The 17,190-nt window shown below is 47.5% G+C and overlaps 1 protein-coding gene across 1 annotated transcript in view; it reads right to left on the bottom strand.

Annotated features, from left to right (window-relative positions):
• Positions 1-17,190, bottom strand: part of lrp6 (low density lipoprotein receptor-related protein 6) — a 62,107-nt gene that overhangs the window by 24,053 nt on the left and 20,864 nt on the right. Inside the window, 8 exon segments of the mRNA XM_042078698.1 lie at positions 424-495; positions 498-540; positions 542-640; positions 5,846-6,017; positions 7,537-7,933; positions 11,966-12,097; positions 13,971-14,167; positions 15,811-16,008. Coding sequence (XP_041934632.1) covers positions 424-495; positions 498-540; positions 542-640; positions 5,846-6,017; positions 7,537-7,933; positions 11,966-12,097; positions 13,971-14,167; positions 15,811-16,008 — 1,310 coding nt within the window.

Consider the following 17,190-nt stretch of genomic DNA (forward strand, 5'->3'; position numbering starts at 1 on the left):
ACAGCATCTCCAACAGACTGCTTGCTTCACAGCCTCCATGCTGTGGCGATGGCTACAGTTAAATATTCTTGGATCTACTGAATCAAATTTGTCAATTAAATATGGAACTGATCAAAGCTTTTAGCATTTATTTCATTAAAATATGCACTGCCGGGCAGAATAATAGGTTTAATCCTCATTATGCTAAAAATACTCCTACTCCATATCTCTTACACATTGGATGACATGATTTTACTCATAGGCTACTGTACATAGGAAGACTACATCAGGTGGAACACATGCCAGAAATGCAATCATTAGAAACCATGAGTGGAAACACACACACACACACCCTCTAAGAGGGTGTCTACTAGATCTAATGAGTGGAAACACACAAACACACACACACACACACACAATCTCCCAAGAGGCCTTGTTGCTCACCGAAGGTCTCGTGCACATAGGTGGCTTTGAGGCCCATGAGGTCGGGCAGCTGGTCGATGATGGTCTCGCGCTCGCCGTGTGCTTCTGCACGCGCTCAATGCTGCGCCGCTGCCAGTCCCGTCCAGTAGATCCAGTCGCCCAGCAGCGTGAAGCCGAAGATGTGCGGCAGCTTGTCCTCCACCAGGATCCGCCGGCCACTGCCATCCATGTTCATCACCTGAAAGTGACCAAACACATTTACATTAACATACTGTAGTGACCAAGTGACCAAACACATTTACATTACCATACTGTAGTGACCAAACACATTTATATACCATACTGTAGTGACCAAACACATTTACATTAACATACTGTAGTGACCAAGTGACCAAACACATTTACATTAACATACTGTACATCCATTTAGATGTTTTTGGGGTTGTTTGCGTAAAGTGACTGCATACATATATGCGTTTTCCTCATTTCAGCAAACCAGCAGGTTACTTGGTCATTTAGCAGGTGCTTTTATTCATAGTAGAGGGGGGAAAAAACATGGATGTTTATATGCTAAGTATGAGTCATTACAGAAAATCTAGTGTCCATCTAGTCACTATGAACTATGGTCTACCTCCTGTTGAACTACAGTAATACGGGCTGGACAATGAGGACAAGAGACACAAAAAAAATTAAGAAAGAGGAAGAGAGAACGAGAACCAACTCCCGTCATGGCACAACACTTTAAAATGTTTCCACCAGTAGTTGGACGCCGCAGCTTCAAGTTATAGCCCCTCTTTACCCCTCATCCAACCGGTCATTGCTCCCTCAGCTGTTCCTCGCCCCAACACATCGCACACTCGTGCAGTCCCCATTGTTTCTCTTCTCTGGCAGAATGTGTAATGTTCAGCAGCAGAGCAGAGCAGAGCGCTGTGCAGCACGGTACGGAGCGCTGCTGTGGCATACTTAAACACACAGAGTTTCTCAGGGAGTTGGGCTGCTATGATTAATAGCCCACAGCCATGTTGAGCACGCCGCTCCATAGGCACTGCTGTTTGAGAGGCTCTGACTGGGAGGCTCTGACTGAGAAGCTCCGTAAGAGATCTGGTCGCTGTGCTCAGCAATACTGTTTGGGCTTTGTGTGTGTGTTTGTGTGTGTATGTATGTATGTGTGGGGGGTGATGGAATAAATGGGAAGATGGGAGATGGGAAGATGACAGGGGGTGATTGAGAGAGTGGAAGAGAGAGAGAGGGAGAGAGAGAGAGCGAGAGAGAGAGAGGGAGAGCGAGAGAGAGAGAGAGGGAGAGTGTGGGAGAGAGAGAGAGAGAGAGAGAGAGCGAGAGAGAGAGAGAGGGAGAGTGTGGGAGAGAGAGAGGGAGAGTGTGGGAGAGAGAGAGAGAGAGAGAGAGAGAGGAGAGAGAGAGAGAGAGAGAGAGAGAGGAGAGAGAGAGAGAGAGAGAGAGAGATGAGAGAGAGAGAGAGAGAGAGAGAGAGAGAGAGAAAAGGGGAGACTTGGTGAATTAGATGGAGGAGACACAGAGAAGGAGGGAGAGAGACTTGGTGAGTGAGTGAGTGAGTGAGAATGAGAGCGTGTCATGGCGATCTGGCAGCGTGTTGCACCGTCTTTAATTAGAAGCAGCAGCGGGAGCAAACAAACAGGGACGCATATGGCTGCCACATTGCCGGCTACACACACACACACACACACACTCTCTCTCGACTTTTCATGTGTATGTGTCTGTTTGTTTGTGTGTGAGAGTGTGCACGCATGTGTGTGCCCTTCAAAACACACAAACACACACACACAGTTTATTGTCATCCCATTGAAGCCAGACATTTCGATCCCTCTGCACGTCCAGTTTGGGAAGGCGGGTGCCGGCCCGCTCTTTGCACCCAATTTGAGCATCGCTGTGGACATTCACTCTGCCTTCCTCCTTTCACGAAAGAAAGAAAGAAAAAAAAAAAAAGCGTATTTCCATCCAGGACAAATACGGGGAATATGTGTTAAACTGTTCTGTGTGCATTGTGAAGGGGAGGAATTTGATTTAGAAGAAAAAGTATGAATCTTAAGTATGAAATCTTTAAAACATCTGCTAAGGAAGTGACCTCATTACAGTTAATAAACGCATGTGGGCTGTGAGGTTAATGACCACTGAAACACCTTGGACTGGGAAAACTGGAGGAAAGGGGGGGGGGGGGGGTAGGCCACTGGGAACACATGCAATGCATTATGGGCCGAAAAAGAAACCCGTCTGTAGCTTTAAAAGGTGCCAAAGGACTCTGAGCAAACAGTAGAGAGGCTGAGTCACTAAGTTCTGAGCGGTTCCCCTACTTTATATTATTGATTTCTTTCAAAACCTCACATAAGAGGGGGAAAATGCAAAACCCTTGAGCTTGTATGACTCCTTTACCTTCTCTGTGGAGCTGCCAGGGTTCCACATACTCAAAAACATTTTCTTCCAAGATTTCTGGAGTTCATTTCAAACTTTATTTTTACTCTATTGGCCTTATTGTTTCCAGGCCTTGCCTGGTTTAAGTCCGTGGAAGGGGGGGGGGGGGAGATCCTTGAGTATACAGACTTTGGAAAAACACAAAACATGTTCAAAAATGTACGCAACAAGTCCTGCAGGACGGGGACAAATGAGGGGGGTGAGGAAGCAGTCACACATGAAAAGCAGATCCCTGGGGTCGTTTACGGAGATGAGGGAAATGGTGGAAGAAAAATGTACACAGAGAAAGAGTGAGTTCTAGAGTATAGTATCCTCATTCTTTAGAGGTCCCCATTTTTCATCCCTCTGAAATGCTCACACATACTGTAGGTATGCACGCAAGCACACACACACACACACTATTCACAACACACATAAACACAATAGACCGACACACACACACACACACACACACATACACACACACACACAAGTGTATATATTTAAAAATGAAGTTTCCATTCACGGCGAAATGGCCTCAGCCAAAAGGTCTCCACTGGTTTGGGAGCTGCGACCACAGTGTGGTGTGGGTTTCGAATTCTGGGGCTATTCTAAACAGTGTCGACCGCAGCTGGAGTGGAGGCCGCAATCTGAACCAGATGTGGGCTGCAGCCGCAAAACACTGCCTGTGTGTGTGTGTGTGTGTGTGTGTGTGTGTGTGTGTGTGTGTGTGTGTGTGTGTGTGTGTGCCTGTGTGTGTGTGTGTCGGAGCCCCCAGAAAGAAAGGGCCCACTCAGACACTGCCTGAGCACAAAACACCAGGGCTGTCCCAACAACTGACCGAGATCAAAAGAAAGAAAGCAAGGCGCCCACCCCTCCCCCTCCCCCTCCCCCACCCCACTCTCATTTTAAGGGACACAACTCCAAGCTAGGGGGCAAACGCCAATAGACTTGCAGGGAGACTGAGAAGAAGGCAAATGAGAGGGAGATGAAGAAGAGGAGGAGGAAGAGGGGGAGGAGAAATAAGGAGGGAGGAAACATCAAGCCTATTAGAACGACTGTAACCGCTCATCTGAAGTGGGCAATGACCGGACGTGTTGTTACGCCAACGTGAACCAGTCACCGCCATGCCAGCAGGAGCGCTCCGAGAGAAAGACTCCCCCCCCCCCCCCCCCAGTTCGTGAAAGCCCACGAGAGAGAGAGAGAGAGAGAGAGAGAGAGAGAGAGAGAGAGAGAGAGATGAGAGAAAAAAAAAGGAGGCAGCTTTTTGTGTTCTCTCGCGTGTTAAGTGGTCCAGGGGATCTGCAAAGATTAGCTGCGGTAGGTGAAGCCTCCTCGTGGAGGTGAGAGACCGATCCAGCCGCCCCCTGCTAAGGCATCTGGGGTCCGGCACAGACAGAGAGCTCTAATTTTGCTCGGCGCACCGACTGTCAGCACCTCTCAAAGTGCCGAACTTCAGGCGATCGAGTTTCCGCGGAGGCTGCCAGCCTTGAAGTCGGACCAGTAGGAGAGGTGAGGGGGAGGGGGGGGATGTGGGGCCTCGTCACCCGGGCCGCGGGCGCTGGGAAAAATTAAATGTTCCATATTGACAGACAAGCGCAGGAACTAATCGCTGCCTTATTTTGATTGGCAAGTGTCAAACTCTGGGGGGAAAAGAAAAAAAACTACCTTGTTCCCCTCTAAAGTTCTGTTTCAGGCTGGATCCGATTAACACAAGGGCATTTTTTTCTTCTTCTGAGCATTCAGGTCTCAAAGAAAATATTGCTTGAAAATACAGCAAGGCGCCCATAAACCTCTCCTAACCCACACATGGGACCCAACATCTGTATTAGCTCATAAACAATACTACCTACATTGTACAAGACGCAGAAATTGCGCCACGATAGCAAGGCTGCCTATAACAACGCAGAACTTGTTTGAAACTCTGAGAAAAGTTCAACTGGGACATGGTCAGCTGAAAAAACAAACTGGCCATAGTGACTATCAACATCACAGAAACAGCCTGATTTAATGTAAATATGAAAACTAATACATGACAAATACTGTAAAAAATTCCCCCCCAGAGCCCATGCCTAGAGAACTAGCCAGACACTATGATTGTAGCCATAAATGCACCGACACACACGCACAGTGCACACCCACACACACTCAAGGCCTCCGGCTCCCTCCAGTGAGGCGTGCCAGTGAGACAGACTGGCAGGCAGTGGAAGAGCCTAGGAGCTGCTGGGCTGCAAGTGTGTGTGTGTGTGTCTGTGTGAGAGAGAGAAAGATTAAGAGAGCAAATGAGAGATTGAGGCAAAAAGAGCGAGAGAGAGAGAGCGAGAGAGAGCGAGAGAGAGAGAAAGATTAAGAGAGAGCAAACGAGAGATTGAGGCAAAAAAAGAAAGAGAGAGAGAGCGAGAAAGAGAGAGATAGTGCTAGTTCTTAGGCTGGCAGGGGACTGGCAGGGAGTGGGGCCGCTGGCAGTGGCACAGCATGGAGCCGGCCTGCCGCGGGTCGACGGATAAACCCTCCACACAAAGGCTCTCCTCCGCCCACCACCACATTACCAGGCCGGATTATCAGCGGTGGTAGCAGCACCCGCACACCACCACCCCACACACTGAGCATCTACTAATGAGAGGCAATGATAAACACACACACACAAAAAAGCAGACAGCAGAGATCTGGCTTGTGAGTGTGTGTGTTTTTTTTTTTTTTTGGGGGGGGGGGGGGGGTTACTGTATTGTTAATTCAGAAAGCAGTTAGTCGGTGGGCTGATGCACTTGAGCTCTTCCTGCAGATTGAGTTTAATTCCAGCAGTGCTTCCAGGACCAAACTCGAGCACACATTCATCCACACTCACAAGCACGCCGCCACACTCACAAGCACGCCGCCACACTCACAAGCACGCCGCCACACTCACAAGCACGCCGCCACACTCACAAGCAGATGCCACAACATCGGTCTCTCTCTCGGTCTCTCTCTCTCTCTGGACAGTGTGCATAAAAACACCTGCAGACAGAAAGATGCTTACCTCAATCTTGTCCGTCTTGGCGTCGCCCCAGTACACCTTCTTCTCGTCGTAGTCCAGCGCCAAGCCATTGGGCCAGCCCAAGGAGGTGTTGACCATCACCACCCGCTCCGTACCGTCTAAGGCCGCCCGCTCGATTTTCGGGATCTCACCCCAGTCGGTCCAGTACATGTACCTACATGAGAGAGGTACAATAAACACAAAATCATGAGATAGATGTTTGTAGGATATACAAAACCCCAATTCTGACATCAAATAACAGGACACCATCCATAGAGATAAGCAGGGTGTAAGTGGTGTTTTGGGTGTAGTTGGGAGCAAGCAACTCATCCTTAACTCATCAAAAAAAAAGGGAAACAAAACAAAAAGGGTTATACACGTTCCTTCTTTCAAGTCAAGGCAAGACAAACTATTCCTAACTAACTTCAGCTGTGCCAGCCAAATGAGGCATATAACCAGCAACTCAAACGGAGTTGTGGTGACCTCCGACTCTTCCCTAAGCGCAGGTGGCCTTGTCCGCCCCTCTCGCTGGAGCAGCATGCTCCGCACGGTTACTCACGGATGAGTCACAGCCGCTGAGTGACAGGCCATCTGTCCAGAGGAAGGGAATGAAGAAAAACAAAAAAACAAAAAAAAGGCTAAAAAGAAAAACAGGGGGGCATGCTAAGACAGCGGAGGAGGCACTCGATGACAAAGCCTGGCACTCCCTGGGTCTTAGTCATCTGCACCCCCCTCAACCAGAGAGGGCACAAAGATGCCCTCTGTGTGACTGGTGCGATGACATCACCGCACCATCGGGCGCTCCCACAAAACCTCAGCGCGCGCCTCGTGGTTTTGGCGAAGGTGCAGCAGATGTGCATGATGATAACTGTAGGAACGCACACCGCCGTTAAGACAGGTGAGACTAACTAAGGGATGTGTGTGTGTGTGTGTGTGTGTGGGGGGGGGGGGGGGGGGGGGGGAGGAGGCATGAACTAGTCTCTGCCCCTCTACTCGTCACAGCTGAGGGCAGATGCCTGGGTTGGGCTCTTTTAGACGGAGACCCGCTTATTACAATCATCTTCACTCACATGTGCTTATGTGTCACATGCTCAAACGCACGCACCCATGGACACATGGACCCACACACACACACACAAAACGCCTGCCCGGCTTTGGCAGGGAGGTCGGCAGTGCAAATGTGGTGACCTCACTTCCTATATAAACAGCATCTGAGGCACGCAAAGGCTGTGGTTTGACTTACAATTACCCTTCCCTCCCTCCCTCCCTTCATTCCTCCATCTCTCCCTCCCTCCATCTCTCCATCCTGGCCCTCTGCCTCCTCTGCAGAGCGTGAAACGACATAAAGAAGCTGAGCAGATGAATTAGCACAGATGCTGCTCAGACCCGGTACCATTAGCTCTCAGAAAAGGGGAACACTTCAAGCACAATACAGTTGATCTATTATCTATGGTCTATTATTAATAAATATCTCTTTTATTAGGCCATATTACTACTATAAACTGTTAATGTTTATGTAAATGTAATTTTTATTGTCATTGTAAGTTGCTTTGGACAAAAACATCCACTGAATTGCTTTATGTTTATGGTTTTTAGCAATCACAGGCGAAATACACATTGCCGTGGAAAACATTGTGCAAATCGCTGGAATTGTGTATGCAACTTCAGGGAAGGAGCTTGAGCTAAAAGCTTACCCTGCCACTGGATCCAGCACAATGGCTCTCGGCTCATCCAGGTCTTCCGAGATCAGGATCTTGCGCATGGTGCCATTCAGACGGGTCACCTCGATCCGGTCGGTGCCGGTGTCAGTCCAGTAGAGGTTGCGGGCGACCCAGTCCACGGCGATCCCGTCCGGGTGGCTCACCTGCGAGGTGACCACCAGCTGCGCGTCGCTGCCGTCCAGGAAGGAACGGCGAATAGCGCGCACCTCGTCGTCCGTCCAGTACACATAGCCCTCGATAGGGTCGTAGTCGATGGCGATGGCATGACGGATGTCCTCAGCGGGCATGATGATGTCGGTGAAGTCTGGCGTGTCCAAGGAGATTTGCCGCAGGTCGGTGCGCCGTGCCAGGAGGAGGAGTTGGGTGGCACCTGTGGGTGAAGGACGGTATTTTGAAAACACCAGTTTGACCAGATTCTGAACTGATGAAATTACTGATTGCCCGTTCACTCAACGGAAGCATTTAAGCCTTGGTATGTGTATTTTATTCTAAATGTCATAAAGGTTATCTTGTTCACATGACAAGGATTTTAGTTTGAAAGGTTACAGATAAGAGATTTAAAGTTACACAGGAAGTTGATAGTACGAGAGCTCCTCAAATTCAACATATCTTTTTTGCACCTAACTGTCTGTGCTTATATATGAACGCCACAACAAAACTAATCTTTTCAGACTCTCTCTTCTGAAATAATTCTTGGTTAATATTAACATTTTCTGCCCCTGAAAGCAGGGGACTTCATAACTTAACTAATTTCTTCTAATAGTCCAAAGTGTTCATCCTTCCTTTGCTCCAAAACAACTAAATTGCAACAGTAACACCTGTGCCACGCAAACACAGCCTCAAGCAAGTAGGCCTATATTGACAACAGAACTCAAGAGATTTGTTTGGACCCAAAGTATACTTCAGAGAACTAGCCCAAAGCAAGTCAATGACGACTAACAGAGTTGGAAGAGGGACAACTGTAACTTTATAGTAGGTGCGGACACCAAAGGCCCAGGTAGTGGGTATCAGGTTGCACAAAGCCTAAATCCTTGTCGTTTAAAAAGCCCCACAAAGAGACTGTTATTGTTTAGACCATTCTTACTTGGCCTCAAATCTAAACATCTCCTGAGAATGATTCGGGGTAAATCTGCTGTAGTCAAACAGTTCAGTCTTCTATTCCCAAATACCCGAAGAGTGAGAAAAAAAAGAGAGTGCCCCCCTTCCTCCTCACTCACTTCAACTCAGACCAGCAAAGAGGTCTAGAAAAGAAACTCATTTGTCTGCCCATGTTCCTAGGAGCGGATTGTCCTGCCCCCTCATACAGCTACCAACCCCCCCCCCCCCCCCCCCCCCAACCAAAAAAAACACCTCAATTGTGAAAGATCAATCAGAGGCTTTGCTTTGAACAGTCAAGCATGGCCGTAAGCTCCCCCTCCTCACTCATCCCTCGTTGCCTCCACCCATCTCTACTCCTCCTCTCTTTCTCTCCCCCCTATTCAGTTAGATGTGCATTCCCCTATAGGCCTCCATCTAGTTAAGACTTCCCAGACAAACAAAAGCGACTGGTCCCCCCCCCCCCCCCACCCACCCCTACACGCACACACACACACACACACACACACCCCAACTCAGCTGGTGGCCCCTGCAACACATCTGAGAGCCCTTGAAGATGGACTCGTTTTGCTCAGGGTTTCGATTTTTTTAGAGGTTATTTTTTTTTGTTCTTTTTTTTTTGAGCAAAACCCAAGTCAGCAACTACTAGGTGTCTATGCTGTACCAGAGGTGTGCAACACATAACTTTCATAGTTTCATGGGCTAACCATGTTTGTAGGAAAAAATACTTCATATATATGGTGGGACATACAGTATTCCTAAAACTGGAATAAACACTGCATGATTATTCTTTTCAAGACTGACATGTGAAAAGGTAGTTTTTGGGGTATAATACATTTTTTAGCAATGGCCAATCAAACCCAGCATGATGGATGCATGAAACCTACATTCACCCACTCTGGGGCCCATACATTCACCCACTCTGGGGTGCAGGTGTCACGGAGGTGTGGTTAGTCATGGCTCGCAAGACCACTATACACAGGGTTTGACAAATTAGCACCCTGCTAAGACTCAGAGACTTGTTTGGTCTTATGGGACAGGCTTTAATGGGGATGGGGAGGTAGAATGTAGCACGTGATGGATGGTTTGAGGGGTCTCTTAGTGAGGGTAGGAAATAAGCGAGTGGTTGCCTGACTAAAAGGAAGATGCAGGCAAGAGTACACCCGTCAAAATCCCTGGTACAACGATTTTACCCCTCGGGGCACACCTTGGCCGAAACCCCTGGTGGCATGGAGCGCAGCGGGGGGGGGGGGGTTCAGTGAGAACTACCCCTCGCCCCCCCACCCACCCAAAGCCATGGGAGACGGTGAAAAGCTGGGCAGAGAAAGAGGGCATTGTCCATAGGGGGAGCATGTGATCCCTCTCCCTAACAAAGCCTCCCTGCCCTCTCTCCCCCAGCAATCTGTTGACTGGGGGAAATGAAGCAGAAAAATATAAATAAAAAGACTGGGCAGAGATGGGGGTGGGGGTTAGTCTAGAGGGAGTGAGAGAAGGAACACAGGAGGGGAAGAGAGAGAGAGAAAGACAGAGACAGAGACAGAGAGAGAGATGGGAGTGAGAGAGTGTGCTAGTGCAAGTGAGGAAGAACAAGGCATTGGGGAGAAGGGGGAGGGGATGTTGCTGCTGCTGGTGGTGGGGGTTGATGGAATAGTCAAGGCTGTGAATCACACAGCTATCTCAATGAGATGCGTTTCCATGGCGACCACAGGTCAGTCCACAGCACCTTCGGCTGTACACATCGGCTGAGCATACAGAGGAGAGGGGGGGGGGCTGGGGTGGAGAACACACGAGAGAGAGAGAGAGAGAGAGAGAGAGAGAGAGAGAGAGAGACACCGTTAGAGAGGGAGTGAGAAAGACAAAAAGAAAGATGGGGTTGGGGGGGACTAGAAAAACAGAGTTAGTAAGGGAGAGAAAGAGAGAGGGAGAGGCAGGGAGGGAAGAGAGTAGAGCCTCTTTTCAGACTACAGTATTTCTCCTTGCCTGTGTTTCCAATTCAACAGAACAAAGCACGCTCCTTTGAACTCAGTCCAAAAACAAACTGCGCTGCACAAAGGCCCGTGTAGACATTTGCATATACAAACGTTGGGAGTTCAAAACATCTCTCGAAGGGCCATTTAAGATCCTACAACAGTTTAAGTAAGGTTAACCAAATGACTGCTCCCATCTCTACCTTCTATAGCTACTGTGTATGTAAGTGACACTACTCAAAATGTAAACAATTTAGCCAAACAGCGCACTGACGAGTTTTTAACAACCATCACAAAACAAGCAAAAGTTAACAGAACTCCACGAAGGCCTTCTTGAAACTTATATGAAGAGAACGGGAAAAAAGTGTACCCTGGATAACCTTGAAGAAAATGACAAGTGACAGACTTTTTTGGCTGATGTTTTGCATTTAGCTTCAGAAAAAAAGGAAGGAAAGGGCCAAACTATATATATTTAAAAAAAAAAAAAAGTGTGATTGCGAGCTCTCTTTTTCCACTGAGGCACTTTTCTGGAGAGGCCTCCACCTCTTTCCCTTCATCCCGTGTCTCCAAACAAGGATTTCTTCACCACGCTCCGCTTTTCAGATCCAACACTTCCGGAGCAGCTTACAGAGGAGAAAGCATTAAGGCACTCAATGAGGAGAGCGCACAACCTCCAATAAATAATCTTTAACAGAAAAACTGGAGGGGGGGGGGGGGGGCAAACAAATTTGTGATTGGAAACACTGAATAATACAACAGAGGCGTGGAGAAAGAACGAACGAACGAACTAGGAAAAAATGAACTGTTATTGTTCTGAGGCTAGTGCGGTTAGCTGTGGGATTATTATTGGACCCCGAAGCAAGTGCTTTGTGATCAAAATAACTCTACGGCCCTCCGATCGCCAATTTTCTGCTCACATCAGTAGGGTTAGCACACCACACCACAAAAACCCCAGACCCCAGGGTAACCCTGGCTAAGGGGGTATTTGAGGCTGATAAGCTTATTCAAGGAGGTTGGTTGAGTGTTAAGACACTTGGGGCGGGGCAGTAAGATTGGCTTAGTGACTGTACAACTGTACTCATTTCAGTCAAATACACGACTCCTAAAATAGTCTGTGAATCATTTACACAGTCGAAAATGGTATATCTCTGGTGAGTAACATATATAGTGGTTTCCTGGAAGACCATCAAGCCTTTTTTTGAACCACAGTCCACTTTAAAATAGATGTTCTCTCTCCATCCAAAACTATTTCAACCCACCCAAAAATTAAAATAAAATCACCATTCCTGCAACTAAATACAAGTCACATGTTCCATGTCCGTCCGGGCAGGGGACCTTACCATCTCTACACTTCTTCTTGTTGTCCAGTAGCTGGACTCCGGTGGGGCAGGCACACTGGTAGAAGGGCTTGATGGGAGAGAGCAGGCACAGGTGGGAGCAACCTCCGTTCTTCACCGAGCAGGGGGTTGGCACTGCTGACCACAAACGAGAGAGAGAGAGACAGAGACAGAGAGAGAGAGAGACAGAGAGAGAGACAGAGAGAGAGACAGAGAGAGAGACAATTATCCATATATTCCAGGCCAACAACAATCTGAACACAACCAAACCAACGCTGTAGACACCACACAAGAGCCCCCCCCCCCCCCCCCCCCCCAATATTAATATGCTGCATTCGGAAAGAGCATTTGGTGGGACAAGGCAAAGTAGATAGCTCGATTCTCCAAAGGTCTGATGGAGAAAAGCAGGCATGTCTCAACTTTAGAAATCATCTCAACTCAAATAGAGTGTGTGATTGTCACAGTCTGCCATCTGATATGCCAGTCAGAGAGTGGAGAAGAGGGGGAGGTGGGGTTCATAAGAACCAGAGATCACCTGACTCCCACCCAAGGGACACAGAGACAGACTGGCAGACAAGGAGGCAGAATCAGAAACGAGAGGAGATGGAATAACAGACAGGGAGTAGTGGAAAAAGAAAGGCACAGCAGAGAGTTTGTTAACAGAGAGAGAGAGAGAGAGGGGGGGGGGGGGGGGTGAGGGGGCAGAGAGGGATTGGGAGGGGGGCAAGAGAGAGAGGGGAGATACCAGTTGGGAGAGGAACAGAGAAAGAGACAGACGCAGGTATGGTGAGAGAGAGCAGGCGAGAGGGCAAAACAACAAGACGGCAGCGAGTGAGCGAAGGAGCGAGGGAGGGAGGGAGGGAGGAACCGAGAGGTGTGCTGCGGGCCAGGCAGTGACCCAATCCCAGGCTCTTCTCCCAGCCATGAGAAATTCTCCGCATTCACACAAGAGGACAGCAGAACAGGGGGCTCCATTGTGCTGGTGCTGCACGGAGAGGCCAAAAGGTGGCCGCGCCAGCAGCATCTTTTTCTAGAAAGTTCTACTATGACACACGCTGTCTGCAAAGCTGAGCATAGTTTTCACTTTTTTTTTTTTGCTTGAAACACAAGGCCAGGAAGGGGGGGGAGCAGTAAGCAAATCAATATATGAATAAATCAATAGGCTAAAGAACATTCAATAATGCACACAGGTCTGACTTTCAGGGTGGGGGCGGGCTAACCTACTGTGATTGTGCAGAGCTAGAGTGTTTTCTTTGGATGATCGATTACTAACGGTGAGGAGTTAGAAACCCAGATCTGCTATTTTGCCCTCTAAAGTTGGTGGAAGTCTGCTCTCTTGGACAAGCGGGAGAGTTATTGATTCCCACTATATGTCTGGCCTTCACATCTGAGAGAATGCTTAATAAATACGGAGGCTCATTCTGCTTAGTCTTTTTGTTGGAGTGGAGTAGTGGACTGCTTGGCTGTGCTAGTACAAGGCTTTGCTAGAGCCCATGAGCAGCAACACAAATAAAGAAAACAAAACTAAATAAAAAAAATAAAAAAAACAATAAGAAACTAAACAATGTATACCTATGACCATGTTTACTGTATCTTTTTGTGCGTCATCTGTTTGTCATTGTTTTAATGAAGTGGTTAGCAGTCCAATAAATGTCTTAGGCTAACTCATAGTTGTCTTTGGCATGTTGGCAAAAAAGCTTGCAATCCAACGTTCGAAGGTGGCATTTCCTTTTCCGATACAGACAGGAGAGGTGTTAAATTACTTGTGCTATAGGTAGGGGATTTCCCACATCGGCCAATCAACAACCACAACAAACAATATCAGCAACAAAATAACCTTTGTGGGGCAAAAAACAGCATCACAGAGACAGAGCAGCAGTCATTGGCGTTTTACTGAGGTTATTAAGCAGGCACCTTCCTTCATCAGTGTTACGTTGCATTAGGCCCGCAACACCTCCAGAAGGCTCAACAGTGGTGTCTGGCAAAAGGCATTGATCCAGGGCCGTACCTGTCGGTTGCCTCTTTTGGCTAAAGACGTGGATGTCCATGGGGGAGAAAATGTTGGAGTGGATCTCCCGGCGGTCGTCTCCCGTGTGTTTGTTGCAGGAGTGCACCGAATGCGTCGTCCAGTCCGTCCAGAAGAGCGTGCCCTCAAACAGCGTCAGCGCAAAGGGGTGTGGCAGCTCACCTCCGACAACCACTTCCCTAAGGATGACAAACAAAACAAATAATCACAGTTTATTTTACATTCAATTAATTTCTATTTACTCATACAGCTCTGTAAATGTACATAGTGTCAGAGGGATTTACAGGGAAGCAATAAAAAATGACTTAACCACCGAACCAGCAGCCTACACAACCTGCATGAGAGAATGTTTACTTCTCAGTAATAAAGAGCCTATGGTTTCAGTAACATAAAGCGCTTTCAGACATACGTGTAAGACCGGAGGTTCTGCGGATGTTAAACGGTGGGGCCGTATATCTAAACGACATTACCGGTCATATGGAAGTCCGAATTTAGCCGGTTGTTCTACTACTCCCTCCCTAGTATTTCCTCCGGACATTATGTAAATGTGCTGTGTCTAAACGAGGCGTAGAACATGCGGTTAAAATTCACACCTAGTGAGAGGGCGTGTCGGTGACGTTTCTTTCGTGCGTCCATGTGGTTAAATCTGACTTAAATGCCAGTGTTATGATTGAGCGGCATAGTGCTGTCCAGAAAATCTCCGACCTGGAAAGATGCAGACGTCACAGAGCTACTGTCCATGAGGGCAGACAGCATTGGGATAGAACACATGAAAGGAACGGCAAGACACGTTTATGTAGCCTACAACTGCATGGCAAAGCAAAAACGAATTCAAAAGACTGAATCATCATAAGCAGAAGGCGCTGAAAAGGCAGTAGCCTACAGCGACGTCGTTGACGACAATAACAGGAGTGTTTAATAAATTGTTAGCCAACACGGTCGGTTTTCTGTTCATTGATAGCCTTCTCATGACCTCACTGCTGAGCTCGCTGATATTTGTTGAGCATAATAATGCCTAGAGAAAATGAAAACCCATCTTTGTTCTAAGCTCCTTACGTAAATGCAAGACACATGGGGAGAAGATGCTTTTGGAAAAATAAACCATGAAAAAACAAACCACTTCACTGTTATGTTAGTATTTTGTGTGTTGCTTAAAAACATTGTATATGATGGCCTTGAAGTCTTGAGTTAGCCTACTGAATTGGCTGGTACCATAAAGTTTGTGCATGCTCTCTCTCTCCAACGCAAACAAGATTTGGGGTTCCATATCCAAGTAATTCTGCACATGTTGAGAGGAGATTCATTACACATTACGGAGATTCTGTAATGTGCGTGTATGTCGTTCACACATAGGTCCGTATACAGTCAGTATAAGGTCCGCAGGTTAGCATCATATTTGTATCATCCGAAGGGTAGGACCTCCGTTTGACAAACCTCCGCATATACTCCGGAGGTTATATCAGAAAGCCCTAGTGTTTTTCATTCAGCAACAAAACAAATTTCAAGAGGGAGCATGTATTGTTCCTCAAAAGGTGGTCACTGCACAAGTGACTTTACAATGCCAATGCTGAAAAGTACACAGATACAGGGATTAAAGCAAGACCCGTTTCTGTTATATAGCTGTTACGATCCATTTTCAACTTTTACCCGCCCTGTCCCGTGCCTGAATTCAGGCACAAAGGCTGAGAACTTTGTCCGAGCTCTGCAGATATTTTGAAATTAGGCATGTTTTAATAGGCCTTGCCCAAACACAGTAGTAGCTATCGACTACAAAAACAAGGAGTAAAACTGCATCGTGCTTAATGAACTTTCACACTCTTACCTTGAGGTTCCATCAAGGCTGGACCGGTGGATGAAGTTGAACTTGGCGTCAGCCCAGTAGAGCTTCTTCTCATCATAGTCAAGGGTCAGTCCGTTGGGCCAGTAGATGTCACTGTCGATGATCATCTGCCGACTCGTACCGTCCATCCCGGCCCGCTCGATCTTTGGGATCTCGCCCCAGTCTGTCCAGTACATGTATCTGAGGACAAACAAGAAACGAATATCAGCCAATGTTAAGATGCACTAAAAGCTTACTCAATAGATAAGTACTTGTATGAGTGGAGCAACAAAGCTAGATTTAGAATGGAATTGGCATGGCAACTTGTCTAAATATCTACTTCCACGAAAGGTTGGTAGCATAATTACGTGCTTCCTTAGGCAAATTGAAATAAACTTAACATGCTTACCCAGTCAAATTCAGAAAATACATGCTGTGATATATAAATATTAAACATTTGGTCTGTAAAGGAAGCATGCAGTTTCTTTTTTAGTGTTGGAGCACTGTGCTTTCTCAAAGCGCACACACATTAGCCGGTTTCCTTTAACAGGACCTGCTGGAGTTTACTACCCAGCAGGAAGGGCAATGAAAGCAAGTGAGGGTGTCGCACACATGGCGCATCGCAACAACAAACATCCCGCTGCCTGTTTGTCCGTGCATGGGGTAATCTCAACAGAGGAAGAGGCCCTCCTCTTAACAGCCCGCAACGGGGGGGTGGGGGTGGGGGGCCTGCAGAGAAACCGTGCACTTTGACTTTTCACACCAAAGGCTTGCCGCTGTGGCGTCATGCATTGGACTCCCACCCCCCCCAACCCCTCACCGGGAGAGAGGACAGGAAACAGAGTCCATATGGACACATGGCAGTCATGCACAACAACACACAGACAGAGGAGTCTAGCCAGAAGAGGCACTACAGCTTTATATTTTGGTCGAGCACATCTGATAAGGGCTCGGTGCTCGAAAGGACAGACACAGACCGGGGAGCGCGCGCGCACACACACACACACACACAGGCAGCCCAGACGGCTCAAACGTCACTGATGGGACTCGGCTGCTGAGAGCAAACACTCTGTTGCCACGCAACAAGTCTTGCACAAAAACAAAACACACAGGGGTGAATATTTATGAAAAAAGAAAAATAAATAAAAAAAATCACTCAAGATCACATAAAAACGACAAATAATTAAATAAACGAATCCAAGGCCTGATGGTGAAACACAACATTGGCAGCAAAAAAAAGAAGTTCACTCCCTGATTAAGACTAATATACCATGCTTAAAAATAAAACATCAACATAGAACTCCGGCAACAACTGACACCCAAACATTCATACAGCCTCCCCCTCTGAAAACACACACAAATCCCCACCCCCGCCCATCTGCA

This window comes from Alosa sapidissima, chromosome 22 (genome assembly GCF_018492685.1).
Source record: "Alosa sapidissima isolate fAloSap1 chromosome 22, fAloSap1.pri, whole genome shotgun sequence".
In the NCBI taxonomy this organism is placed as follows: Eukaryota; Metazoa; Chordata; class Actinopteri; order Clupeiformes; family Clupeidae; genus Alosa; species Alosa sapidissima.